The 27,687-nt window shown below is 39.2% G+C and overlaps 1 protein-coding gene across 2 annotated transcripts in view; it reads left to right on the forward strand.

Annotated features, from left to right (window-relative positions):
* GRAMD3 (GRAM domain containing 3) overlaps positions 1-27,687 on the forward strand; it is a 167,604-nt gene that overhangs the window by 128,337 nt on the left and 11,580 nt on the right. For both annotated transcript variants that reach the window (XM_006870671.1, XM_006870672.1), the window contains exons 2-11: positions 7,466-7,585; positions 11,951-12,062; positions 14,723-14,789; positions 15,770-15,873; positions 19,342-19,437; positions 22,754-22,825; positions 22,923-23,000; positions 25,559-25,670; positions 26,163-26,285; positions 27,270-27,357. In XM_006870671.1, the coding sequence (XP_006870733.1) occupies positions 7,466-7,585; positions 11,951-12,062; positions 14,723-14,789; positions 15,770-15,873; positions 19,342-19,437; positions 22,754-22,825; positions 22,923-23,000; positions 25,559-25,670; positions 26,163-26,285; positions 27,270-27,357 (972 nt within the window). The remainder of the gene's footprint in view (positions 1-7,465; positions 7,586-11,950; positions 12,063-14,722; positions 14,790-15,769; positions 15,874-19,341; positions 19,438-22,753; positions 22,826-22,922; positions 23,001-25,558; positions 25,671-26,162; positions 26,286-27,269; positions 27,358-27,687) is intronic.

Genomic DNA, 27,687 nt, shown 5'->3' on the forward strand with positions numbered 1-27,687 from the left:
TTTAAAGCCTCCCATGCAATTTTTTTTTAAGTTTTTATTATTAATTGAGTGATAGTTTACATGGGAGAACATCAGCTTTACACTCATCCTATCACATTTAGCTTCATTGCAATGATTACAATCCCCTCCATGCATCATCATTCAACAGTATTTGCTTTTATTCCCTCTGTGGGTTTTATTTTTTGGGGGGGTGGGGGTTTGAATGCACACCAAAACACTCAGGAATATGTAATATATATTCAAACATCCAAAAGGTATACTCTGCAAGCCTGCCTTCAGCCACCAGCACACAGCCCTTCTCCCTCCATGAGTCTAGAGTCCCCAGTGGCTCCATCTCTCCACTTCATCATCTCTGCCTCCATCTCAGGTGTCGCTGCTTCTCTGAATAGGGTCCCACACTCCGCTCCGCTGTTTTCCCTTTTTTTTTTTTTTTTTAATGTTTTATTGTGAATTCTGTGATAGTTTACATGGGAGAACATTAGTTTTACATTCATCCTATCGTATATCGTTTCATTGCCATGGTTACAACCCCCTTCATGCATCATCAACAAGCCTGCCCCCAGTCATCAGCACACAGCTCCTCTCCCTCTCTATGTCTAAAGTCCCCAACTGCTCCATCTCTCCACGTCATCATCTCTGCCTCCATCTCAGGCATCACTGCTTCTCTGGGTAGGGTCCCAAACTCCGCTCTTCTCCCTTGATGGTTCCAGGGACCTCCGCTCCTAGGCTGAAAAGTTAATCACTCCCCTCCTTGCTACAAAACGTCTGCCTTTACATTTCCAACCCTCACAATCAGTCCTGATAACAATTATTCACTTTTGTATCACAAGAGACCCATCCGTGTTTCATTTCATCAGCCCCGCCTAGACAGATTGGATACTAATCAGTGGAAATTCTACCTTCCTCCATGCCCTCTGAATCTAGATTCCATCTTGAAAGCTTGTAAGCCAGTCACTTCTTGCCTTTGTAGCCCCACCACCACCACCACCCATTTTGGGTAGCCAATTTCCAAGTTGCCCTTCCCTGTCTACTCTGTGTATGGAGCAGGTTGGAATGATCCCTGCTGTAAGGATTTGTTCCCTCTTTTGAGCTACTTCATCTATAGGTGTAGGTCAAGTTCATCAAATTGTATCAGATTACTCTTTTTTTCCTCTTGTTTCTTCTTCTGGTTGAGCTCTGATCATCCAGTCATTGAAGCCAGGTAAAGTGGGTATTATCTGCAAGTGTGGATGTTCTTATGCATATGCCCTCTCTTCTTGTCAGCTGGATGCTTCACTCTCCACTCTAGTCCCCTGTGGCTATGTCACTGACTCTGGGCCCAAGAGTCCCCAGGTCTTGCCATACTACTGGCCGACCAGGTCTCCACCCAGGTTCACAGAAGTCTATTGAATGTTGTAGGGCTTAGCTCGCCGCTTCATTGCTGTTTTTCCCTCACTTCACTTTATCAGTGATGAGCGTAGTCACCAATCAGAGCGTGTATTCCCATTGAGTCTTAGTCTTGGAAGGGAGTCTGCTCATTTCCCTTTATGGAAATGTTTTGATCCCTTGTATAGCACTGTAGCATAAGCACTTGACTGCTATTCACAAGGTCAACAGTTCAAACCCACCAACCACTCACAGAAACCCTATGCTGGGTTGTTATGAGTCAGAGCCAACTTGATGGTATATAACACTTTGTTGTTGTTGTTAAGTGCCTAGCATACCTTTTATTACATAATACAATGCTGTAGTATTTATAAATATATTTTTTAAACTAATTTAATGAGATTTTGCTGTTATTAAGTGCCATCAAGTCGGTTCCAACTCATAGCAACCCTGGATAGTGTTTCCAAGGAGCAACTGGTGGGTTTGAACCACCAACCTTGTGGTTAGCAGTCCAGTACTTATCCTACAGTGCCATAGCAGGACTCCAGTTTAAGGAACTAGTTCAATTATTGACTGGGCCCTTTAAATACTTCAAGTACTCTTGAGAAGAACTAAAGAAGATTAGGTTTCTGCCTTCAGATATTTATCTATTTTGGAAAAAAAGAAACACTAAGCACAAAATGAGGAGTACCAGTGGCGCTATAGGATAAGCACTGGACTGCTAACCAAAAAGTTGATAGTCCAAGCCCACCAGCCACTCCACAGGAGAAAGGTGAGGCTTTCTGCTCCCATAAAGCTTTACAGCCTCAGAAACCCTATCCAGGGTCACTGTGAGTGGCAACTGATTTGACAGCACATAACAACCACTACAAAATGAAAGCATCAACTGCTCATAAAAATCACTTGCCATTGAGTCTCCATTCTGACTTAAGGAGACCCCGTGTGTGTCAAAGTAGAATTGCGTTCCATATAGTTTTCAGAAGTAGACCACCAGGCCTTTCTTCCAAGGTCCTTCTGGGTGAGCTTGAACTTCCAACCTTTAGGTTAGCTGCAAAGTGTGGTAACTATTCACACATCCAGGGATTCCCAACCATTATAACTAAACCTACTACAAAACACTCTGCCATCAAGTGAATTCCATCTCACAGCCTCATCTTTCTCCCACAGAGCAACAGGTGGGTTTGAACTGTTTACCTTACAGTTAGCCATCCAGTGCCTTGTTCACAGTACCACCAGGGTTTATTAATTGAATATCCTTGCCAGATATCCTTGGTCTTGATTTTTTCACTACACTAGGATTCCCATGTGTGGGCTGGAATTTTTACATGCTGTGAAAAATGTTAAGGTAGCAACCAGAAAGTTTTACCTGACCATAATATTTCCTGCCTGTAGTCAATATGAGATGAACATACCAAAGAGGCAGTAAGTAAGAATTAAAATTAGCCAATCCGTCATGGCAATGCCATTTTAATAAGTCTTACTTTATTCCTGACTACCATAGAATTCTCAGTGTCCTCAAAAGTATGTTTTGTATGTAGGCCGTGGAATGAGGGATATCATTGCTGATGTCCAATGGATATTGACTAAAAGCAGAGAATATCAGAAAGATGTTTACCTGTGCTTTATTGACTATGCAAAGCCTTTCGATTGTGTGGATCATGACAAGCTATGCACAACATTGCAAAGTATGAGTATTCCAAAACACTTAATTGTGCTCATAAGGAATCTGTACATGGACCAAGAGGCAGTTGTTCGAACAGAACATGGGAACACTGAATGGTTTAAAATTAAGAAAGGTGTGAGACAAGGTTGTATTCTTTCACCATACTTATTCAACCTGTATGCTGAGCAAATAATCCGAGAAGCTGGGTTATATGAAGAAAAACATGGCATCAGTATTAGAGGAAGACTCATTAACAACCTGTGATATGCAGATGATACAACATTGCTTGATGAAAGTGAAGAGGACTTAAAATATTTACCGATGAAGATCAAAGAGTACAGCCTTCGATATGGATTACATCTCAATGTAAACACAATGAAAATCCTCACCACTAGACCAATCAACAACATTCTTATCAACAGAGAAAAGATTGAAGTTGTCAAGGATTTCATTCTTGGATCAACTATCAACACTCACAGAAGCAGTCAAGAAATCAAACGACGTATTGCATTAGGCAACTCTGCTGCACAAGACCTTTTTAAAGTGTTGAAGAGAAAAGATGTCAGCTTGAAGACTAAGGTGTACCTGACCCAAGCCATGGTATTTTCAATAACCTCACATGCATGCAAAAGTTGGACAGTGAATTAGGAAGACCATAGAAGAATTGATGATTTTGAGTTATGGTGTTGGAGGAGAATATTGAAAGTGCCATGGGCTGCCAAAAGAACCAATAGATCTGTTTTGGAAAGTGCAGCCAGAGTGCTCCTTGGAGGCCAAGATGGCCAAACTTCATCTCTCATACTTCAGACATATTGTCAGGAGGGACCAGTCGCTGGAGAAGGATATCATGTTTGGTAAGGTGAAGGGTCAGAGGAAAAGAGGAAGACCCCCAACAAGATGGATTGGCCAAGTGGCAATGTGGATGGACTCAAGCATGGCAACAGAAGTGAGGTTGGCCCAGGGTTGATACTGACTCAATGGCACCTAATAACAACAGCAACAATCCTGTGCAGCTGACACCCAAGAAAGTCTGAGCTCTACGTACCACCTTGTCATCTTCTTCACTAAAGTCTGTCCTTCCTCTCCTTTCCCCTGGAGATGGCTTGAAACTGATTGAGGAAGCCCACTTCCATGTCCACTCTGGTCTACTCATTTCAGTAATGGTTCAAAACACTCACCATGTTGACTGGGTTCCTCTTTCACTCTCCCTTTTATCAATGTCATGCCTAGTTTTTCCAAAGTTCCATTGTCACCAAACACAATCCCAAAATATCAGTAATTACGATTGTTGTTAAGTGCTGTCAAGTCCATTCCAACTTGTAATGACCATATACAGGTTTCCAAGACTGTAAATCCTTGCAGGAGTAGAAAGCCTCATATTTCTCCCGTGGAGTGGCTGGTGGGCTCTAACCACTGGCCTTGTGGTTTGCAGTCCAGTGCTTATCCTACTGACCCATCATGCCCCCTTAATGTAGTATGGAAAAGATACTTAAGTTTCATTAAGCAAATTCTTATGGTCAAAACATTTAGATGTCATTTGCTTTTACCAGGAGGGTTTCTAGGTTAAATAATGTGCAAATGCACCTACTGAGCTAGTCACAATGCAATATTAGAGGTGTTTTATTTTATCTGTATATTCGCAATGCTACCCCAACCTCATCCTTGCACACTCCGTATCTAAAATTTTTAATTAAAAAAAAAAAATGTGTAATAAGTTCATGTTAACTATCCTACCAAAAGCAGGTAGTCTTTGGGGGGAAAGCGTGAGTGAAAGGGATGGGTAAAAGACACCCCCAACCATTGAAGCTAATAGCCAGATGGTATCAACTGGACAGCTGAATTGCCACACATGTCATTAAGAAGAAAAATGACTGAAATTAATGGTAGTGCTCTGTCACTTAACCCAGGCCAACTGAAGATCCTTGTAAAAGAATGAAAATGTCTTGAAGAATTCACACCAAAGAATCTTTTAAAAGCAGCTCTAGCTATATAGTGGCAATGGAAAACATGGGGGAACTAAAGAAAGGAGAAGACTTTTAATTTGTAAACCCTCATGATAGCATTTATTGTTTTTTTACATGCACAGTGTGTTGTTGTTTTTTTAATAGAAGTTAAGGCATCAGTTCAAGTTTGTAAAATTTATAAAATGTACAAATCAACATTTGCAAATTTTAAAAGTTCAATGAATATAAACACGAGCAAAACAAATTTCCAATAAAAATATGAAAAAGGGCTTCAAGTTCAATAGTAGTCAAAGACATGCAGTTAAAATACTCCTCTTCTCAGACTGACAAAATAATAGTAGTTATACTCAGTGCTGAAAGGCACACATGCAGGGTTTGTGGGAATATAATCTGGCAGAATATCTTTGGATGTTCTTTGTGGTGGCAGCTTTCTAAATTAAAGAAGTGAGTACTCTTTGAATCTAGATGTTCTACGTCTTTTATACAGACATGCACAGGCTTGCAAATTACTTTTAAATAGGTATTTATTACACCGTAATTTACAATGAAAAAAACAGGAACATACTAAATGTTCAGCTATAGGGAAAGGTTAAATAAACTATAGAACATTGAAACATATACAATGAAATGAAATATTATGAGGTTGTTAAAACTCTATCTACCACATATTATTAGCTCCTGTCATGATGGCCCCCAACATATATAGAAAAAAAAAAAAAAAAACCAAGTTGCATACAATGATATAGTGTGGTTCTATTTAAACATTCAGATTTGTGTATTAGCATACAGGGCCAACCCCCAGGTTACAAACAAGATCCATTCCTCAGTCTGTCTTATGAACAAAGTCGAATTTGTACGTAAGTCAGAATGGCTTAACATCAGTCAAAAGTGTGTCTTAGTATTTAGTGTATAGTTTATACCTTTCTATGTATAAAAACAACATGTGTAAAAGACATTAAAGAACACTTCCAGACACACTGAAACATTTCACATAATAATACTGTGAGGAGGTGCAAGGCCAGGGAGAATTTCATTCTGTTATCCATGGGCTTGTTATGAGACAGAAGTGACTCTGTGACAACTAACACCAATTATACTAATAATGTTTGGATGTGCTTTGCAAAGTTGCGCCTGTTTATTATTATGAGCCATTGTATGTACCTTGAATTTTAATGTAATAAACTTTCTGGGAGCTCTTTCATAACTATAGTTTGCACACAGGGATGTTTGTTGTTTAGGGATTGTCTATGTACTTGGAGAGCAAACTAGAAGGATATAAATACCAAACTATATTAAAATAAAACCAAAAATACACTGCCATCCAGTCAATTTCAACTCATAGCTACCCTACATAGGATTTCTGAGGTTATAAATCTTCAGGGGTATAGAAAGAATCTTCTTTCTTCCTTGAAGCATCTGGTGACTTTGAACTGCTGCCCTTGGTTATCCAACAGCACCACCAGGGCCCCTTATATTAATATAGGCTGTCACATTTATTGTTATTCACCATGACTACATACATGCATGAGTTCCAGTGTGGTGCTATAGGATAAGCACTGGGCTCCTAACCTTGTACAAGTTCAAACTCACCAGTCACTCCTCAGAAAACCTTTAAAGAGTTTTGAGTTGGAACCAACTCAAGGGCGTTTAACAGCAACACCACCACCACATGCAAGCACTCTCCTAGAAACCATGGTCAGTATAAAAATGCTTAAGGCTCTGTTCTCACACTGAAGATTTGTCCTATTAAAGAGCTAACAAGAGTAAGGAAAAGAGGGGCAAACGGATGGATAGTGTGTGTGTGGTAGTTCATTAACAGCACACAGAGACTTAGAAATGGACAGGGGCCTGAGTGTGAATCAAGTGGACACTAGCTCTGTCAACTTGGGCAAGATATTCAACATCTGTAAAATGGGGGTAATCATTCCTAGTCTGAGTGGTTGTGAAGAATAGAAATTAAAAATTTCTTAGTGTAGTGCTTGGTTAAAATTATAAATAAAAGTAGGTCCCAAATAACTACAACAAAAGGTGACAAGTGACATAAGAGAAGTGCAAATAAAGGACAGAGGGGGTTCCCAGCCGGAAGGCTCACACCTGGCAGGAAGCTGCACGTGAGCATGCAAGGGCCCTCCCAACTTCCAGGTGATGTGCCGCCCCAGCACACAGCGAGGCAGGGCAGAACTGGACAGTACAAGGCCCACGGGCTCTGACGGGTGACTGGGAGCACAGAGGAGCTGAGCAAGCTCAGGCAAAGGCAGATATTACAAGTGCAGTGGCTGCCTTTCAGCTAGCTATTGCTTTTGAGACTAGCACTCAGAGGGGTTAGAAGGGGATTTGGAAAGGGCTCAGCCAGCACAGTTGACTGTAGCACTTCACTGAGGGGTGAAGATCATTCCATAGAGGTTACCTCGTTTTTTCCTTCCACCCTCCCATTCTGCATGACTAAGGTGAAGCGTTTTTCTCTCTTCTCCAGCTCAGAGGCTGAGAATGGTGTGGAGGAGAAAAAGAAGGTCTGTAAGTCGCCAACAGCCCAGTCCCCCACCTCACCCAATGAGGCTGAGTCCGCAGAGCAGAAGAGAATTATTTGCATGCGGTAAGTCCTCTTTGCCTTTGTGGGGAGGAGGGATTGCTAGGAGCAGTTGTTTCTAGTTGTGTGACTGTTAAAAGAGTGTGGGGCCACTATGAATAAACAACACCCCCTGAGTGAGAAAAAAGTAGACTTTTTCATTGGTATCTACAGACTGGAGTTCAACTTCATCTGCCATCTTTTGTTCTTAAATTTTGCTGTTGAAAATATGCACAGCAAAATACATGAGAATCCAGTTGTTTCTACCTGTGCTGTCAGTGACACTGATAACATTCTTCAGGTGAAACCATTTTCCCCTCCTTTTCCGAATTATTCCTCTCCCATTAACACAAGCTCGCTGCCTCCTAAGGTTCCTATCTACTCATTTGAGTTGCGGTTGTCACTTTGATCCCAGCTAGAAGGTGGTTCTTACAACAGCATAATGCTCAAGGCAGATAATTTTACTAGTTAAGCCAAACTATTGTTTGTTTTTCCTAAGACTTCAGGGGATATATTTGACTTAAGTTTTATAGCTTCTCTGGTAATGTGTTCTTATTGTTGTTAAGTGCTGTCAAGTCGGTTCTGACCCATAGTGACCCTGTACAGGCTTTCCGAGGCTGTAAATCTTTACAGGAGCAGAAAGCCTCATCTTTCTCCCGTGGAACAGCTGGCAGTTTCTAACTACTGACCTTAAGGTTTGCAGCACGATTCGTAACCACTATGCTACCAGAGCAACATCTTTTTCTCCATCCTCTCCCAATCTTCTGAAGGAACGGTTGCCCTATTCTTTCTTGAAGCACTGATTTTGCTAACTGATAAAACAAAGTAACTTACTCTTGGGCAAAGATTTAGAAAGCACCTGGGAAAGCTGGCCAGGTTGCTAATGAGGTCTGCCCAGGTTGGAGTATGTGCACAGCCCCTGGGTGTGCACACCTGTTGGCTCCCTTTCTTGGCAGCTACTGAACAGAGTGGAGGAGAAGTCTGGCCCTCGGCTTGCTGGGGATCCTCAGGGCAGGGTGTGTAAGTTTCTGGTAGCCACCTGTTTGTTTCTTGCCTGGTGGTGTGAGGTGCGCTTGATGTGGTTGGAAAAGCAACGTCTGGGATTTGTGGAGGGGATATCACTATAGTTAATCCTCTTACTGTCAGAGACACAAATTACCTACCTTCTCCCACATGGAAAGGAGAAGCAGGGTCTTAAAGGTGCTTTTCAGTGGTTACACTAATGGTCATTTATGGGGAAATGTGGCTTATTTCTCTATGCCAACTTAAGGACAGCGATCACTCACTTTCCCCCATTATTAGAACTGGTAGCCCTGCTGCCTTCTCTTTCCTTTGGCCTCTGCTAAGAGATGATCAAATAACTCGTGCTTTTCACTTCCTTCCTGGCTACCAGCCCATGTCTTCTCTCCAAATCTATACTTCCTGCAGGACCAAGCGTAAGTTTTACCTCTTCTCCAGAACTGTCTTTTTCTGACTATGCCTCCCAGTTGTCCCTCCATCTTTTCTGCATGCCTGTTTTGTGACGTTTCATTTTTAACCATTTTCCTGGAGTTCTTGCCAGGACACTTGCCTTGCTCACTAGATGATTCTCTCCACAGAAGCACAAAGCATGTCATTTCTTGTATCTCCCACCATTGTTAACTGGCTTTCATAGGTACTTAATGGTTTAACTCCAAACTCAGGCTTCTGATGAGAATAATACCTAATCAGGGCGAGTATGCTGAACTTCAGGAGTGTGATCTGTGCTGTTCCAAAGAGCCCTATGTATGGTTTAATGCTCGGCTGTCACTGTCTTGATAGTCTTCATTGTTTAATAAGGGCCCCACATTTTCATTTTATACTGGGCTCCTGGCCTTGCTCATAGTCATTCCAAGGTGTATCTGCTGATAATAATGGTACTTATGGCAAGCCCTGACATTGCACCCCTGAGCTGTAGGATAAACCCTGGACTACAATATTGATTGGTTTGATGATGCTAAAAGCCACCTGGTAGTTCAAACCCACTGGCCACTCCTCGGAAACCCTATACTGATTCACTGTGACTTGGAACCGACTGACTGTACTTAACAGCAGCAACACTAAGAATGAACAGAGGTAACCAGGGCCCAGGGATAATCTCTAAGTTTCCCTCCTGCCCCCACTCAATTTAAAAACAAGTAGACATAGATAACAGCAAGCATCAGTAAAAACACCTTCCCTCCTATGGATCAACTGCCTCAGTCAGGTGCCTTTCATATTTGTGGCACTTCAAAATGTCTCTCTATGCCTCTTCGGGTGCCCCCTTGGCCTTGTACCTTGAGGAGCAAGTTTTCCCCTCTGTACACCCCCTCCCTACACTTCTATATCCACCATCTTGGAAGAAGGATATTGGGTCATGGCCAAGTTAACAGATACTGATCAGTGGGCCTCTTCAAGTGGTGCCCAGGGAGTGTGCCATACCTGCCATACCTTAGATATACCTCTGTAATTACCTGTAGAAAGTGAGAATAGATGTTGGAAAGACTCACAAAAAATAATATTACATAAATAAGCACCCCACCCTCTGAGGTCAATGTTATGCAGACAAACCCTTTTACTGTTTGTGTCTTTTCCAATTACCAAGAGTAGATCTACCCTCCTTCTCATATTTGCTGACAGCCCATGGTTTTTTAAAAGGTATGATTATTTCCTCAGCAATTCCATTTGCATTTACTAAACTTCCAAATCGGTGAATAGTATACATAATTCAAATTCAAATCTGTCAATGGTATAGATAATATACAATTTGACCTTTGTAGAAATAATTTTATCTTTAAGCAAAGTACAAGTGTTTACTTCTATTTTCCCCAAAATTAATCCCCAGGGTTCTATGGGAATGTATACCTGCCAACAGATGCAATCTCACCATTCGCTCCTAGGAAACCCTATACAGGGTCACTGTGGGTCGGAACCGACTCTATGGCACTTAACAACAACAGATGCAATGGCCTGTCACTAAATTCAAAAATCTGTTTACCTTAAACTAATGAGGAATTTTATCTGTGACTTTTAGCATCATAGAGTTCAGAGCAGTAAGGGCTTGAAGGGCCTAGGAAACATAGGGTGAGTGATACATGTGATGATGATTTCACAGCTCAACAAACCAGAGCCCAGTGTCTCCCACACTTCAGTCATTCCTGCCCTTCTGTCACACCTGTACACCACCTGAATTACACAGGAGTCTTAAATCTGCTCATTGTAAGAAATAGCATTGTGCAATCATGGATTTTATGTGTCATTCCTCCAATAAACAATAAAACAACCATATAAGTTTATAATAAAACTTGCTTAGCTACATACTTCTAAAAATCACACATGCATTCATATTTGAAGTGAACATTTTCAGTTGTGGGCTTGAACGAAGATATGTGTAAATTCATGCAATTACTAAAATAGAGTCCTGGTATGACAATGCAGGATAATGCGCTGGACCATAAGGTCAGTTTAAACTGCAAGTCGGCGGTTCAAACTCATCGGCTGCCCCTCGAAAGCCATATACACATTCACTATCTGTCAGAACCACTGGACAGCACTTAACAACAACTACTGAAATAAAAAACTAGGACTACAATTACCTTAGTGGGAAATGCTGCTGGAGATCTAGCATCTGCCCTTAATAAACAAAGGAAGACTTAATTGACTTCCAAGGGTGTTCTTTTGTTTCCCAGAGTTCCCGTTTACTATTTCCCCAGCCTGCGATGTTTTTTTGTCTATCTTTTTTTCATTTCCATTCTGCTCACCCTAAAAGGCCCAACATATTAATCCACATTGTTCTATTAACCTTTCTCTTACCTACCGCTGGACTTATTATCTATATATTGTCTCCTAACTTCTATTATTGCATTGCTTTGCTGTTAAAGCCTACATAGCCCTTGTGAAAAAAGAAAAAAAAAAAGCTTGATTTGTGCCCAGGCTCCTTATGGATAGAGACTGCCTTGTGTGCCCCTAGGCGTTTAGCAAAATGCTCTACTCAATTAATACTTGTAAAATATTAATAGAATTTTTAAATAAAAATCTTCTTTGATTGAGCTATAGCAGCAATTTTGTTTATTAATTTGCCTGCAGTACTCATCTTTGCACTGATTAAAACACTTTTGAAATGATATAATTACTTTCACAGCTCGATCATTATTTCTTCCTTCTATAATTTACCACTTCTACAGTTCAAGACAGCCTTGTGAAATCATTGCAACCTCCTAAAACACATTCTATGTAAATGCCTCAAGAGTATCCTGAATGATTATCGATGTCTAGAAGAGGAAAATGAAATGTCCAGTGTTCTTGTGACATGATATAGTAATTAAGATTATAAGAAAATTAATAACGTAGCATAAAATATCCATCTTATCAAGTCCGTGGGCTTTCTTTTCCCAGGTCGAAATCCAGTTTTGATGGTACCTCCGTAGCAGGTGATAAGAACGATTGTAAAACAGAAAGTAAAGCTGATTCTAAAACTGAAAGGAAGAAGTCTTCGTCTTCCAGCCAGGTAATTTGGAAATGGAATGTGTACTATCTCAGAGGATGACGGAAGTACTGAGGCCGATGGAAAGAAAGAACCCACATGAGCAGCTTCCTGCTGGTCAGGATGAATTTAGGCGTAGGTTAGAGAGAATGTTTTAGAACACACAGGCTTCAGTTCCTCCAGTCAGTCTTCTATCAATATTATCTTTCTTTTTTTTTTTTTTTTTTAAGGTTTTTATTGTGGATTGAGTGAAAGTTTTCAGGGCACATCATCGGTTTCACATTCAAACATTCATATACCTTGTTTCATTACATTGATTATAATCCCCTCCACATACCATCAGTTTCTCTATATCCTCTTTAGCTTTTTGGGGCGGGGAACTTTGCCTTTTTGGAATTTACAGTCTCGGCTTTTAGGGAAGGTTTTTACATTTATCTGTGGGTATCCAGGGCTCATGTATGGAATTACTAACCAGCATAACTGAATAATTAGAAAAGGGACATTTTGCTATGTCTGCTAGGTGGCTAAAGTCTGATCCTCAGAGCCTATGGTTTGGACGGTCAGAAACTCAATATTATCTTTCACAACTGACCTTTCAACACGTAATGATGGACAGTGAGTTCCAGGTTCTGATCCCTAACTCTGGCAAGAACCCAGAGAGCAGAGACCAAACCAGAATCATGTGCTTATCTAATAATTAGCCAGGAACAGGAGAGGGATGACATCCTTGCATTTAAAGAGTGTGACAAGGCAATTGGCTGAATAGTTATTCATCTTCACACAGAGGAGGAAAACCTATGAATAGGGTCATCATTCTCATCTAGAAGTCATTTTAGTTCCGTTCTAAAATACACAGATAGGAACAAAGCCCAGTGTCAAAGAGTGTGGCACATTTACTGGGCTGGGATTTTTTTTTTTTTTTTCCTTTTATTTACTTATTTTTTTTTGAGACACTTCACACCTACTACTTGAGCATGTATCTCCTGAGCCTGGTAGGGGGAAGAACTGTTGGCACACACAATAAATTTAGCTAAATATGTTTTGTGATCCTGTATTTGGTTTCCAAGACTTTAGATATTCAAGAAAACCTCATCTTTCCCCTGCGGAGTAGCTGGCAAGCTCAAACCATGGACCATGTAGTTCACAGACCAATGTTTATTGTATAGAGCCACCTCGTTCCCTAGCTAAATATTAAACATACAAAAATATTATGAATATAAAATGTATATTCAAGTTCCCATGATTGTAGGAATGAATTCCCTTTATAAAAGTATCTTTTCCTCTCCAGGATCCAATTAAGAATTATACTGCATTTGTTTGGTTTCCTAATTCGATTACTGCCCCTATCCCACACATTAAAAAAAAACAACCTTTTAGTGCATTGCCATTTTTTAAAGAGTGTGGTCTGGGATATTTTTTAATCAAGTGTACAACCAACACTCATGATGTCATTGAAAACAAAATCCTTAGTTTTAATGAAACAAAATCCTTAGTTTTAATGAAGGCAACTCTCTGGGTGAAAAAGTGCTCCCAAAAATAGCATATGGTAGCTCTCTTTATAGGAGGTGTTTATGTGTAAAATAGTTGACTCTCTCAGGGACCATCTATCATCTTGATGCTCTGTTCTCTCTAGCTCTGTTTTATTGCAATAATAGCCCAGTCTTTCTTTAAGACTATTTGTACGTTGGATAACATATCAAAGACATATTTGTGCTTACTTTTAGTCTTTTCCTCATAAGACTCTTCCATCAAAAGCATCCTATGAGGAAGAGAGGTCTTTTAGAAGAAGGACCCAGCTCTGTTACCTATTAATAATAGTTGTGTGTTGCTGATTAAATCAGTCATATTCCTGAGGCATCGTGTCCCAGTTCTTGGAATGGGGACACCAGGTTCACAAGGTGATTGTGAGGATGATGTTTGTGAAAGCACTTTTACAAACTGTAAATTGCCATCTCTACATTGTCGTTGGTATAGAAACAGAAGCCTTGAAAATGAAGGGATTGGTAGCATTTCAGACTCTTAGTGAGTTACATTTTTGGTATAAAATCTAACTTGTCTTGATAGTCATCTCCCTCTGAGGCTGGCTGAAGAGATGCCTTCACAACAATAGTAGTAATTGTTCCCATATGTTTTCCCAGGCAGTAGGTCCTTTGCATGTATTCTCTTATGTAAGCCATATGGCTTCCCTGTGAGGCAGGAGTATACACACTGGCATACACACACACACAAAGAAACTGAGGTTAAGTGACTTGGTCATGATTACACACCAAGTAAGAGGGAGAGCCCACACTTCAACTCAGTTGAATTTGTCTGATTACAAAGCTTTAACTGTACTCTTCTGCCTGATGTGTGCCCTTTTGCCCTGGGATCTACTCATCTTCTTTTGTGAGCCTCCCTAGAATCCCAGCTGGATTCTTATCAAGGACATTCTTGTTCAGTCCTATTTCTCAGCAGAAAACTGGCCACCAACTGTGTTATTATAAATGTATGTGTCCAACCAAGATGTCACTAGTCTAACTGGAGTATGAAACACTTTGTGTCCTGCCATCTATGTTTTCCAATGAAGGATTGTGTTGGAGACTCTACACTGTGTTATTTAATTTAGATTGAAATGGAATTGGTAATGTTTCACACACAAAAAAAAAAGTTAGAGCAGTGATGCTTGTATTTTGTTCTCCTTGTAGTACAAGGCCAATATGCACTTTCACAAGTTGTTTCTTGATGTCCCAACTGAGGAACCATTAAGGCAAAGTAAGTTCTGACCGTTTTAAACTTTTTTTAAGCTAAATATTTGAAAGGTGCTAATTACAATAATTAGTTTTCGGGGGGCCAGAGGGCATGGACTTGAGATTGAGTCACTAAGGAGATTTGTTGTTGTTGTTAGGTGCCATCGATTCGGTACCGACTCAAAGTGACCTTATGCACAGCAGAACAAAACACTGCCCGATCCCGGGCCAACCTCACTACTGTTGCCATGCTTGAGTCCATTGATGCTGCCACTTGGCAATCCATCTCGTCGAGGGTCTTCCTCTTTGTCTCTGACCCTCCACCTTACCAAACATGATATCCTTCTCCAGCAACTGATCCCTAGTGACAATATGTCTGGAGTATGAGAGATGAAGTTTGGCCATCCTGGCCACCAAGGAGCACTCTGGCTGCACTTCTTCCAACACAGATCTCTTGGTTCTTTTGGCAGCCCATGGCACTTTCAATATTCTCCTCCAACACCATAATTCAAAAGCATCAATTCTTCTATGGTCTTCTTTATTAACTGTCCAGCTTTCACATCCATATGAGGTTACTGAAAATACCATGGCTTGGATCAGGCGATTAGGCTTCTGAAATAGTGCCCGTTTCATTAGCTCTCACTCAGGACCATGAAAGATAGAAGAGAAGAATGAGAACTTGAATGAGAAACTCCACATGATGTGGAATAATGTAAGATGGCTCCAAAATTATATCCTTGCCTTCCATATACACTGCTGCAATATATGTGATTGGATTGTGATGAAATTTAAGCTACAGTAGTAGGTCCCCAGAGGCCACTATAAAATCCATTGCTGTTAAGTTCATTCAAACTCACAGTAATCTTATAGGACAGACTCGAGCTGCTCTATAGGGTTTCCAAGGCTGTAAATCTTCCTGTCTCTGAGTCACTAAAATGTCTGTTTGTAAAATTTTTATTTTAGAGGGAATTCTAAATGATGCTTTACTTATATCTATTTTCCCAGGCTTTACCTGTGCTCTACAAAAAGAAATACTATACCAAGGAAAGCTCTTTGTGTCAGAAAACTGGATTTGTTTTCACTCGAAGGTCTTTGGAAGAGACACTAAGGTTGGTATAATTTAAGGAAAAAAAAAAAACTAACACTGCAATTTATTGCATATTGTGAATATTGTTTTTAATACATATTTGTTATTGATAAGGGATCCTAGTGTGGCACTGTAGGATAAGCAAAATAGGGGGTTGAAACTCACCAGCCACTCCTCAGAAACCCTATACACAGTTGCTATGGGTTAGAACCACACCCACCACCTCCACAGTACTTAACAACAACAATAACAAATTATGGATAAATTAAATTTATAAATATTTTAGTTATCATTATACTTTTATGCCAACTTAACTGTGTCCCAAATATAACAGATTCAAAATGTCTCCAGATGTCTCTAATTTTACCCTAAATGCCACTGTATTACTCATTTCCCTATACATATATACATTTACCTGTGTACAGCTATACTCTTAAATTTTTTATCCCAATATCATTAAAGAACATTCAAAGTATGTTCACCTAGACAAGTGCCTACAATTTGTTTCAAAGATATATGTTAAAACCAAAACTTTTTTTTTTTCCAGAAATGTTATATTTTATACTTTAGTAAGCAACTTACTAGCACTCACTTTATACCACCACCAGCACAAAATGAGCAGGCATTGGAACATTTAAGGTCTAGTCTCAAAGAGTAGCATACTGGGTTACACACTGGACCACTTCTGCAGGTTCTAACCCACCAGTCATCCCTCAGGAGAAAAATTAGTCTTTCTGCTCCTGTAAAGGTTTATAGCCTCAGAAACCCTCTGCAGGATCGTTATGAGTTGGAACCTACTTGAAAGAACACAACAACAACTCAAGAAATCACATATCCGTAGACTATAAGGTCTATTCATTAAATACAGCCTTAGGGGTGGAGAAGCCCATGAAATGCTGGCAGTCTTCCTAGGCCCCACCTCCTAACCTGTGGACCTAGGAATAGTGCCATAAGAAGGGAAAAGGCCCACTGGCATTCTGGATCTTAAAAACAACTGTTATTAAGTGCTGTTGAGTCCGTTTTGACACATAGCAACTCTGTGTAGAGTTTCCAAAGAGCAGCTGGTGGGTTTGAACTGCTGACCTTGTGCTTCACAGTCCAGTGCTATTAACAACAATAAAGGATAAGTAATTCACGAAGGCAGTGTAAGAAGCTAATATGATACTAGCAGTAGTCTCAAAATCCTACTTTTACCTGAAAACTAACATAAAGAAACTAAAAGCATTGCTGGGTATTATAAGGAATAGATACACCAGGATTACTTTTGCATATTATATGTAATCTACAGAAGTAGGAGGCTGAAAATCTAAGGATGTAGTTTAGAAGATTTATAATTCAGGTCTGTTTAGTATTTTGCTCGTTTTCCACTGACCTTAGTCCAGTATGATCCAGTATGAGCTGAAGGCTCCCAAACAGTTGCTCTAGGAAAAGGAAATTTCTAAGCAACTCACTCAACGAAGTGTGGTGGTTATGTACCATGGAGTCACAACTGACTCATAGTGACCCTGTACAGGGTTTCTGAGGTTGTAAATCTTTACGGGAGCAAAAAGCCTCATCCTTCTCCTGCAGAACAGTTGGTAGTTTCTAACTGCTGACCTTAAGGTTCGCAGCCCGATTTGTAACCACTGCGCTACCAGAGCTCCTTTAACAAAGTGTAGCTTTAATTTAATCAGGGTCTTTTAGTCAGCCAGTCAGTATTTTCAAATATAGCAACATTAGCACGCGAGTATCACATTCTGTCTAAGTTCAAAGTGCAAAGTGATTTATGCTTTATTTCACAAATGTTACCTACTTACAATCTTCCATTCATGAAACAGTTGATTGAAAACTCCTTCTTAAAGTGTCCTATGCATTAGATTATGAAAAACCTTAATTTATAGCTCTTGTCACTACATGTTTGTGTTCCTGCTCAGAAAAAAAAAAGGGGGGGGGGAGCTCATTTTTTATATCATCATCTATTTGATGTGTCTGAAGTTCTTTTTTCCAAAATTATCCCAATTTATAACAACTAAATTGTCTCACGCCTTTAAATTTTTGGTAGGTATAGTTCTTTGACAAAGTAGATTTTTTAAAATATCTCACTTGCCTCATTCTTCCCTCATATTCCCGTCCAGAACTTTGAGACCATAGAAAAATGCCATCTACTAAATCCAAATATGAATGACAGTCTTCAACATTAAAAGTTCATTCTTCTTCTGTCATACTGGCAGTACTAACATATGAAGCCTTCTCTTCCTCAATGACATTGATCTCTTTCAGAATTTGTGAAACCTTTGCCCAAGAGCAAAGCTCACAAGGCAAGAGGAGGCAGGAAAGATGGACAAATAAATGGAAATAGGGAATTCAAAGGGGGGTGTAGGGAGAGTGTTCTTATACTGAGGGGATTGCAGCTAATGTTCTGAAACAAAATATGTACAAATTATTGAATAGAAAACTAATTTATTCTGTAAACTTTTACCCAAACGGCAATAAAAGGTTTGGAAAAAAAATTTGTATCAAAAACATGTTATTTTTTTGTGACATCTGATATAGTCTTGTAGCTTATTATGTAGAAAAGAACCCACATTTGCCTCAAATTGGTTCAGATTCTATCTTTATAGCTTCTTATATGTGTGACCTTGAGTACAACATATTCCTTTCAAGAAATTTCCTTATATTGCCTACTTTATAGGATTCTTATAACGCAGTGACATTCTCATATGGTAAGTAGATATTAATAATGATAGTGGCTACAATTGTTTTTATACTTATTCTTTATTGCTTGACTCTGAAAAGAATTTGAGAGTTCTTTCATTTCGACATCTTCCTTTTCTACGACACATAAGGAAATGAAAGAAATTTTAATGAGTGCTGGGCATTTTGCATGCACTATCTCATTTAAACCACATAAAATCATGGGACGTGGGTAAGATTAACTCCATTTTACAAATCAGGAAACTAAGGCCTAGAAAGTATGCCTTACAAGGTCTAGTAGCTGATGGGTCATGTAGATAATAACAGAACAGAGCTGAGAATTCAGGTCCCCGATTTTCCACCCAGAGATCTTTCTACTAGACCAGTGCTTTTCTGAGTTTCCCCATCCACAGGTGTCTGAGAAACAGAGGAGCATAGATTTGTCAGGGTTAGTACAGAGTCAGGGACCACAGAGGGAAATTTCATTAGAGCCTTGGATTTAGCTTTAAAAAGAAATGTACATTTTGCATTCTATCCCTTTGTCTATTTAGAGATAAAGGTTCTCCTACCAAGACCTTCCAGTATAATTACACCCAGATTTATCCCCTGGTTTTGCAAACACCAATTTGAAGAACTCGGTGACATACCCCGTGCCACTCTCTTTAAGATCTAGTTTTCTTCATGGAAGCTGAAGAACTTGCTTCTGAGTTCGATTAAATGATTTATCTATCTTCCTTTACCTTAAAGTGTAACATGAAGTTTTTAAATGCTGTTCTGTGAAGTCTAAACCAGTACTTACTTGGTTATTCTGTTTCAGATCTCCATTCCGGCTCTCTCAGTAACCCTAATAAAGAAAACCAAAACTGCTCTTCTGGTGCCAAATGCCCTGGTTATAGCCACAGTCACTGACAGGGTGAGTATGTGCAGAACAGGAGCATCCTGACATTGTCCTCCTCTTCTGTGCTCCTTTGCCTCAGGGACCTCTTGCCAAGGACCAGTACCCTAAACTGCCATTATCCCCAGTAGTGAATCAGGAAATATTCTATATATAGAACATCCCAGTCTCTTGGCCTAATAATGTATTGAATACTTCTAATCTACCTCCTAAGGAGCCCTGGTGGCACTATAGGATAAGTACTGAACTGCTAATCATAAGGTAGGCAGTTCAAACCCAAAGGACACTCCATGGGAGAAAGATGAGACTTTCTGCTCTCATAAAGATTTACAGCCTTAGAAACTCTATATTGTTGTTGTTAAGTGCCGTCAAGTGGGTTCCAACTCATCGAGACCCTGTATATTGTTTCCAAGGAGTGACTGGTGATCTTGTGGTTCCAACTGAAATTTGCAGTCCAGAAATCCTATACAGGGTCACTGTAAGTTGGAATTAACTCAGTGGCAGTGGGTTGGGCTTGATTCTACCTCCAGGTTAATTTCATAGAGCCTGGGGTGTAATAGTTTGCAGGTGACCATCCGAGCACTGGTAGCGTAGTGGTTATGAATTGGGCTGTGAACCACAAGGTCAGCAGTTCGAAACTACCAGCTGTTCTGTGGGAGAAAGATGAGGCTTTCTGCTCCCATAAAGATTTATAGCCTCGGAAACCATGTACAAGGTCGCTATGAGTCAGAACCGACTCCATGGCACATAACCAACCAACCAACCAACCAATCCAAGCACAACAATTGGAGCAACAAAGGAAGAAGGATAATCAGTAATAGAAAGAAGATACGGAATATATGGCCAATTGCCTTTATGAATAATTGCCTCTTTTGCCATGAAACCAGAAAGACTGAATGGTTAATCTTTTCATTTTAAACCAAAAGTATCCCCTGAAGTCATCTTAAAACCAAACAATAGTTTAGTTTAACTAATAAAATATATCTGCCTTGAGCTTTATGCAAGTTTAAGAACTATTTATAGGGGACAGGCTTACGGGGTAGACTCTTTGGTTGGTTGATGATGCAGGGAGGGGATTGTAACCATGGCAATGTAACAATATACAATAAGATGAATGTAATGCTATTGTTCTCCCATGTGAACTATCACATAATTCACAATAAAACATTTAAAAAAAAGAACTCTTTGTATGGGATTGAAATGACAACCGTAACTCAAAAAATTAGATAGGAAACTTATGAGGTGACAAGTTTATGTTAATAGGGGAGAAACGAGTCAAAAAAGGAGGATGGGAGTGATTGCACAATTTAAATAATCCAATCATTAAATTGTCCATGTATAAACAGATTAGCATATGTTTTGCTATGTATATTCTCAGCAACAACAACAAAATGAAATTTAGGGGCAAAAAAGTATGGCCTTTAGATTTATAAAGTGTTGCCAATTCATAATTTCTTGCTGGCTTAATTATACCAGTTACTTGGTCATATTGCTTGACCAAGGTTAAAAAAAAACTTTTTTTTTCTAACTTTCCTGACATGTTAGGTCAGGCTAAACAGACATATCGATTTTTTAACATTAAAAACAAAAATGACAACTGTAACCTTGTGGACAGGGTAGGACACCATGAAACAGGAGTCCTTAGGGTTGGAGACTCAGTTCCTACCTCCCCAAAGCCATCCCAGATATGCCCACCTTGTACTTGTCAAGCAGTGGCAGCTTCAGGACTAGCTCCTACCCCTTCTTTGCTACTTGGTTGACTTCACTGCTCTCTTCCATACAGAAACTTTGGAGCTGTCATTGATTCTTGGCTTACCCCTGACACGTCCAATCAGAGATATTGAGAGTGGAGTTTATTTCAACTTGACATTCTATTTCTAACCATATTTCTTAGACATTTATAACTTGTGGTGAAAAGAAAAGGAAAGGAAAGGAAAAAAGAGGCTGTTCTGATCGGCTAAGAAACATATTAATATGTAATTTATCATTGATTTTTTTTTTTTTTTAAATAATGCTTGCCAACAAGAATTGAGTACTTATTCCTTGCCAGGCACTATGCTGAATACTTGTATTTTCACATTTATTCTGACTATTCATTTTACACACTATTAAGAGAGTCCTGGCGTGGCACTGTAGGATAAGCACTTGACCTCAAGGTTGGTTTGAACTGCAAGGCCAGTGATTCAAACTCACCAGTCACTCCTTGCAAACGCTGAGGTCAGAACAACTCAATGGCACTTAACAACAACAACATAGGGATAGGTGTTATTAAGAAAGCTGAAGCTAAAAGTGATTCAGCGATTTGCCAGTATTACCAAGTTAGGCGGTATCAGAACCAAAATTGGCAGCCAGTTTTGTCTAGTGCCAACTAGACAACTACTTTGGATTATAATACTTGCTTAGAAATTACATCAAGTTTTATCAAGTTTTCATGTTAGTGAATGAGAATGACAATGACAAACTTATCAAAAGAGAATCTGAAACACTTCTATGGATCAATTAGAGCAAGAGTAAGTTTCTATATATTCTGAACTTGTTTTTCAAACTACCCTAAGCCAAGTGAATGTTATGGTAAAACCATTTTTCCTTATGTTATTTATCTCCAAATTCCTTGTCTAGCTCAGATTTTACTATTTACCACAGACATTCACTACAAAATCTCCATATGTGTGCCAGAAAGAATCTATAAGTACTTAAAAAGGTTTCCTATTAAAGCCACTGAAAATTGTCAATAAAAATCTAAGTCAGAACTGAAAAAGCACATGCCTAGGAATTATTTTTTGTGTGTTTGCTTCTTTGTTTTCTACTTGCCCTTGAGTAATTTCTAACTCATGGTGACTATGTATTGTAAAGTATTTTCAAATAGCTGATTTTTCTGGAGATCACCATGCCTTTCTTCTGAGGTACCTCTGGGTGGATTGAAGCCTGAAATCTTCTGGTTAGCAGCCAAGCATGCTAACCATTTGCACCACTCAGGGACTCCTTTGTTAGATGCCTTAAAAGATAAAAATTAAAAGGAGGGGGAGAGACTTTAAAGAGGACATGGCAAATATCAGCAGCCTTCGTTTTGTTTACATGTCTTTATGACTTAAATTACTTGGAGGTTTTGTTGCTATTGTAGGGGACCATTTACTTTAAGAATGGAATAAAATTTGAATGTTGGGGTAAAAGGAATGAAAATACAAATCAAAGAATGTTTTATGTCATTTGAAAATGACATAAATATACATATATATATATATACATATATATAAGCCTTTCTCAAGTCTAAACGCTCTCATCTCATCAGTTTATAGGCATTATCAGCAAATAATTGTTCTATTTTGTTTTTCAGTATATATTTGTCTCCTTACTCTCCAGAGATTCAACTTACAAATTGCTAAAGTCTGTATGTGGACACTTAGATGTGAGTATAACATCTCAGAACCTAAGTTACTGTGTTGCTTTTATATTTTGTGTGTCTGATTTTTTTGTTTTGTTTTATTTTATTCCAATAATTTCAGAATACAAGCGTTGGTAACAGCCCCAATCCGTCTTCTGAGAACAGTTTCCGGGCAGACCGCCCTTCATCTCTACCTCTGGTGGGTTGCCTACATAACTATCTAAATGCAAAAGACAGGGAATATGTCCTTCAATTTCACTTCTCCTTATACCACATGGCTAGGATACAGAAGGAATATGGACAAAAAACAAAAACAAAACATTGCTGTGGAGTCAAATTCAAATTTATAGCAACCCTTAGGAGTTATTTTTTGGAGGAAGAACATCAGACTATGCTGTTTGAGACACAGTTGAAGGAGTAAGGTATTTCTGTCCTGAAAAAGTGGGGATGATATGAAGTCATACGCATTTTTCTGAAGGTTTTTCCTATAAAAGAAACTTGACAGGGAATTATCTTGGGGAATGACTGGCAATTGAGGGTATTCATAGCATCCTACTCTGTTTGCATGTTTAGAGGTTTGGTGTTTTAGAGGATTCACAAATCCTTTTGGAGTAGGGCACAATTCATCTCCCAAATTAATGAATATCTGCCATGTTCGAGGTACTGTGTTAGTACACACTGTAACAATTCTAGCAAACATCAAAATTAGTTTTCACATTCAAAGATTTAGAGCTCACTAGAGAAGATGATCGTACCCTATCATGTCTAAGTGAAAGGCAGAAAGATTCTTTGATTCCCTTATACTTTGTTGACTGTGGACTGTGGGGGAGTGGGGGAGGGGAGGGTGTAATTACCCAAATTTGTTCAAGATTTATACCTACAATGTTTGCTCAAGAGAGTCCTAGTCAGATAATCAAAATAATTAGTGTTCAATACCTTTGGTGAAGGAACATGAGTCCTAAGTTTCAGCATCTACAAACCTTTTCTCAGAGTTGTTAAAAAGTAATGAGTTTCAACAACAACCAATAAATTATAACAAAAAGTCATGGTATTGAAAACATGTTTATACAAAAACTTGTATAAAAATGTCTATAGCAGCATTATTCATAATAACCAAAAAGTAGAAACAATCCTAATGTCTATCAAGTGACAAATGTGGTATGCCCATAATGTTGTTGCTGTTAAGTACTATCAAGTCAGTTTTGGTTTTCTGAGGCTTTAAATCTTAGCAGGAGCAGAAAGCCTCATCTTTGTCCCACGGAGCACTTGGTGTGCTCAAACAGCCGACCTTGTGGTTCCCAGTCCATTGCTTATTGTAGGGAGTTACCATGCTCTCCATATCCATATAATAGAATATTATTTGTCTGTAAAAAGGAATGAACACTCATACATGCTATTTATTATATGAATGAACCTTGAAAACATTATAAGTAAAAAAATCCAGACACAAAAGGGCACATTCACATGTTATATAGTTCTATTTATATGGAATGTCCCAAATAGGCAAATCTGTTCAAACCCACTAATCGCTCCACAGGAGAATGATGGGGTTACCTGCTCCCATGAAGATTTAGTCACTGAAACCTTCTATGGGTCACTATGAGTTGAAATCAACTCAATGGGAATGGGTAGGTTGCTTCACTTCATACAAAGTGATGCATCTCTGCTTTTTCTCTTAGTCCTCGAACGCCTCCCCATTACTTAAATGTGAAAGCACTCACTTGATTTTATTTTACTTTCTGCTGGTTTTGTTGAGTGAAGAAAAACGCTTAAACTTTTAGAGTCTCTTTTGCTAAAGCCATTTTCCCTCTTCTGTTTTTAATACTTTCTTTAAACTATCGTTTAGAAATACCTTTCTCTGTGTCTACATATCCAAACATGAATTTAGAGCTTTCTGTCTACTCTTTTTCTTAGTATTGTCAATAGCATCCAGTATCTCTCATTACAAAGTGCTAATGAGGTGTCTCTAGCTTTTCGCTTGAGCCTTTTCAATCACCGGCATTCCAATTCTTTTCTAGACATTTGTTATTTCAAAGCTGTTGGCCACTGTTTGACATAATTCTAACTTCCCAGAAAAACCTCACATTCAGTAACCACATACAGTGAAACCGTGGGAGCTGGAACGTGAAGAGACTGCCTTGTTTTTCCAGGTCTCCCAAGTTTTCCACCTTTAATAAGATCATTAGTTTTAGAGAAAACATGTTTCAAGTTTTTCTTCTCTGACAGGTTTCTACCTTACACAGGTTCCAGCTCTCTTAGGCTTTACTGTACTAAGCAATCTATTGGGAAGAAACCAGTAGTATGGGGTAATCCTTCTTTTCTGAATTTTATTGGGGCTGTTGTTGTTGTTAAGTGCCATCAAGTCAGTTCTGACCCATAGGAACCCTGTATAGGGTTTCTGAGGAGCAACTGGTAAGCTTGAAGCACCAACCTTGCAGTTCAAACCAACTTCGCACTCCAGCTCATTAACCCACAGCGCCAAACCAGGACTCCTTTATAGGGACTGTTGTTGTTGTTAAGTGCCATTGAGTTGATTCCGACCCATAGCAACCCTGTATAGGGTTTCTAAGAAGCAGCTGGTGAGCTTGAACCACTGACCTTGCAATTCAAACAGCTTTGCAGTCTGGCGCATTAACCCACAGCACCACACCAGGACTCCTTTATAGGGGCATCTGAGTAAAAAGCCTAGGAGTTGCAAAAGCCTATCTGTTTAATAAGGGAATATTGGACTCTCTGCATTTCACTATTTCCCTTCAGGATTTCAATGACGAATTCTCAGATCTGGATGGAGTGGTTGAGCAAAGAAGACAAGACATGGAAGGATACAGCAGTTCTGGCTCTCAGACTCCAGAATCTGAGAACTCACGAGGTCTGGAAATTATTGTATTTTGATCAGAACTTAATCCTACACAAAACATCCCCTCCCACCCCTTTAAAAAGTTTTTTAAAAAAACAAACAAAAAGAACACCTATCTTCCTAATTATCATCTGGGAAAGAAATCTGGAGAAAGGGTAGTTAAAGTTAAAGGTAAATAAGCTATCTGGTGAAAATCAGTCTCTCTTTATTTACATTTATCTCCTAAATATTGAGGTGGTTAGAAAAGAAGAATATTTATTTTCCTACCATTCATTTAAGTAATATGATTGTTATAGCTGAATTGCCCCTGGGTGTCAGTGGGGTACAAACTGTCCTTATATCATTTATGACTTACCCCCATCCACTTCAGTCAACTTATAAGAGGATTCATTTATATTCTCGAGCATTATAATCTATTAAGAGATTGATTTGTTTTGAGGTTGACCCTATGTTTTCTACATGTATTGAGAAGAAAATTTACCTAGTCCTGTTTTGGCTTGATAGATTTCCATTTGACAGACTCCCAGGCAGTTCTGAGTGTCTCCAAAGGAGAAGCAAAACCAACTCGGGCAGATGTCCATGCGAACAGAATGGCTGAAGGAAAAGCGAAGAGTCTTCCTTTACATGGTAGGAAGTAGATTTTTTCTTAACATCTGTTTGTAAATTTTAATGGATCCTAAATTGTAGTGTGGCAGTATAGGATAAGCACTGAACTGCTCACCACAAGGTCGGCAGCTCAAACCCACCATCTGCACCTCAGAAACCCTATACATAGTGGCAATGAGTGGGAACCAATTCCACAATGCTTAACAACATTTCCATTTATGACAGCCTTCCCCCAACTTCCCACTGTAAGTCTGTGCATATTGTTTATTTATTCATTCAGCAAACAGCACCCAAGTGCTTTAATGTTGGGAATACAAAGCTGAATAGCTCCCCTGGGAATCACTTCACTATTCTCAATACTTTGAGATTATAATTCAAAAATTGTAGGTAAATTTCAAAGTATTGAATGATTTCCTATTTAGTAATTATATCAAGATGACTAAACTTCGTCTCTCATACTTTGGACATATTGCCAGGAGGGAAGTCGCTAGAGAAGGTTGTCATGCTGGGTAAGATGGAGGGGCAGAGAAAGAGAGGAAGACCCCCAACGAGATGGATCAGCCAGGTGGCATCATTGATGGCATCAAGTGTGGCAGCGGTAGTGAGGTTGGCCCAGGATCGGACATTGTTTCGTTCTGCTGTGCATGGGGTCACTATGAGTCGGTTCCGACTCAATGGCACCTGACAACAACAACAATTATATAATAATTATTTACCAGTTATGCCAGCATGAGAGCAAGTTAACCATTGACTCCAACACAATGTTTCACACAAAGAAAGTACTCAGTAATTATTTATTGAATGAATAGTGAAGTAATAATAATTATTGACTAAGGAGTTGCTATTATAATTATTGGCTGGTTGGAAACTTTCAGGTAGTATTTTTTCTGCTGTTCCTTTCCTGGGGTAAAGTCTCTATTTCAAGTGCCTCTTCCCCAAAGGATTATTGCTGGATGAATAGGTGTGTTATGGTTTTAAAACTGTCTCTTTTTGTGCACCCAACAGGTCAGTCAGAACCCATTGGAATATTACACAAAGTTAAGTCTCAGAAATGTCTGACTCTCCACCATATTCTGATAGTTTATGCCATTGTGTAAGTAAATGAATTTACTACTAGTGACTTAAGAAAGTGATTCAATTCTCTAAAGGGATAATTTGTTCTCTTCACCTAACCAAGAGGCATTGCAAATCTCATGTGTCTGTAATGGGATCCAAGTATTTTCTTTGACAATTTTTGTCTCTTAGTTCCACACTTTACTTTGATAAGCTTAGATTCCATTTCCTTATTCATTTCCCTCTTGCTTAAGAAAGTATTGAAAAGGAAAGATGGAAATGGAAAATGATATGCTAAATCCAGCAAAAGACTAAGTCCTGAGTTGATACTATCAATAGGGAAACTGTTCTGTGAATTATGAACCAATTT

Source organism: Chrysochloris asiatica, unplaced genomic scaffold (genome assembly GCF_000296735.1).
Source record: "Chrysochloris asiatica unplaced genomic scaffold, ChrAsi1.0 scaffold00147, whole genome shotgun sequence".
NCBI lineage: Eukaryota > Metazoa > Chordata > Mammalia > Afrosoricida > Chrysochloridae > Chrysochloris > Chrysochloris asiatica.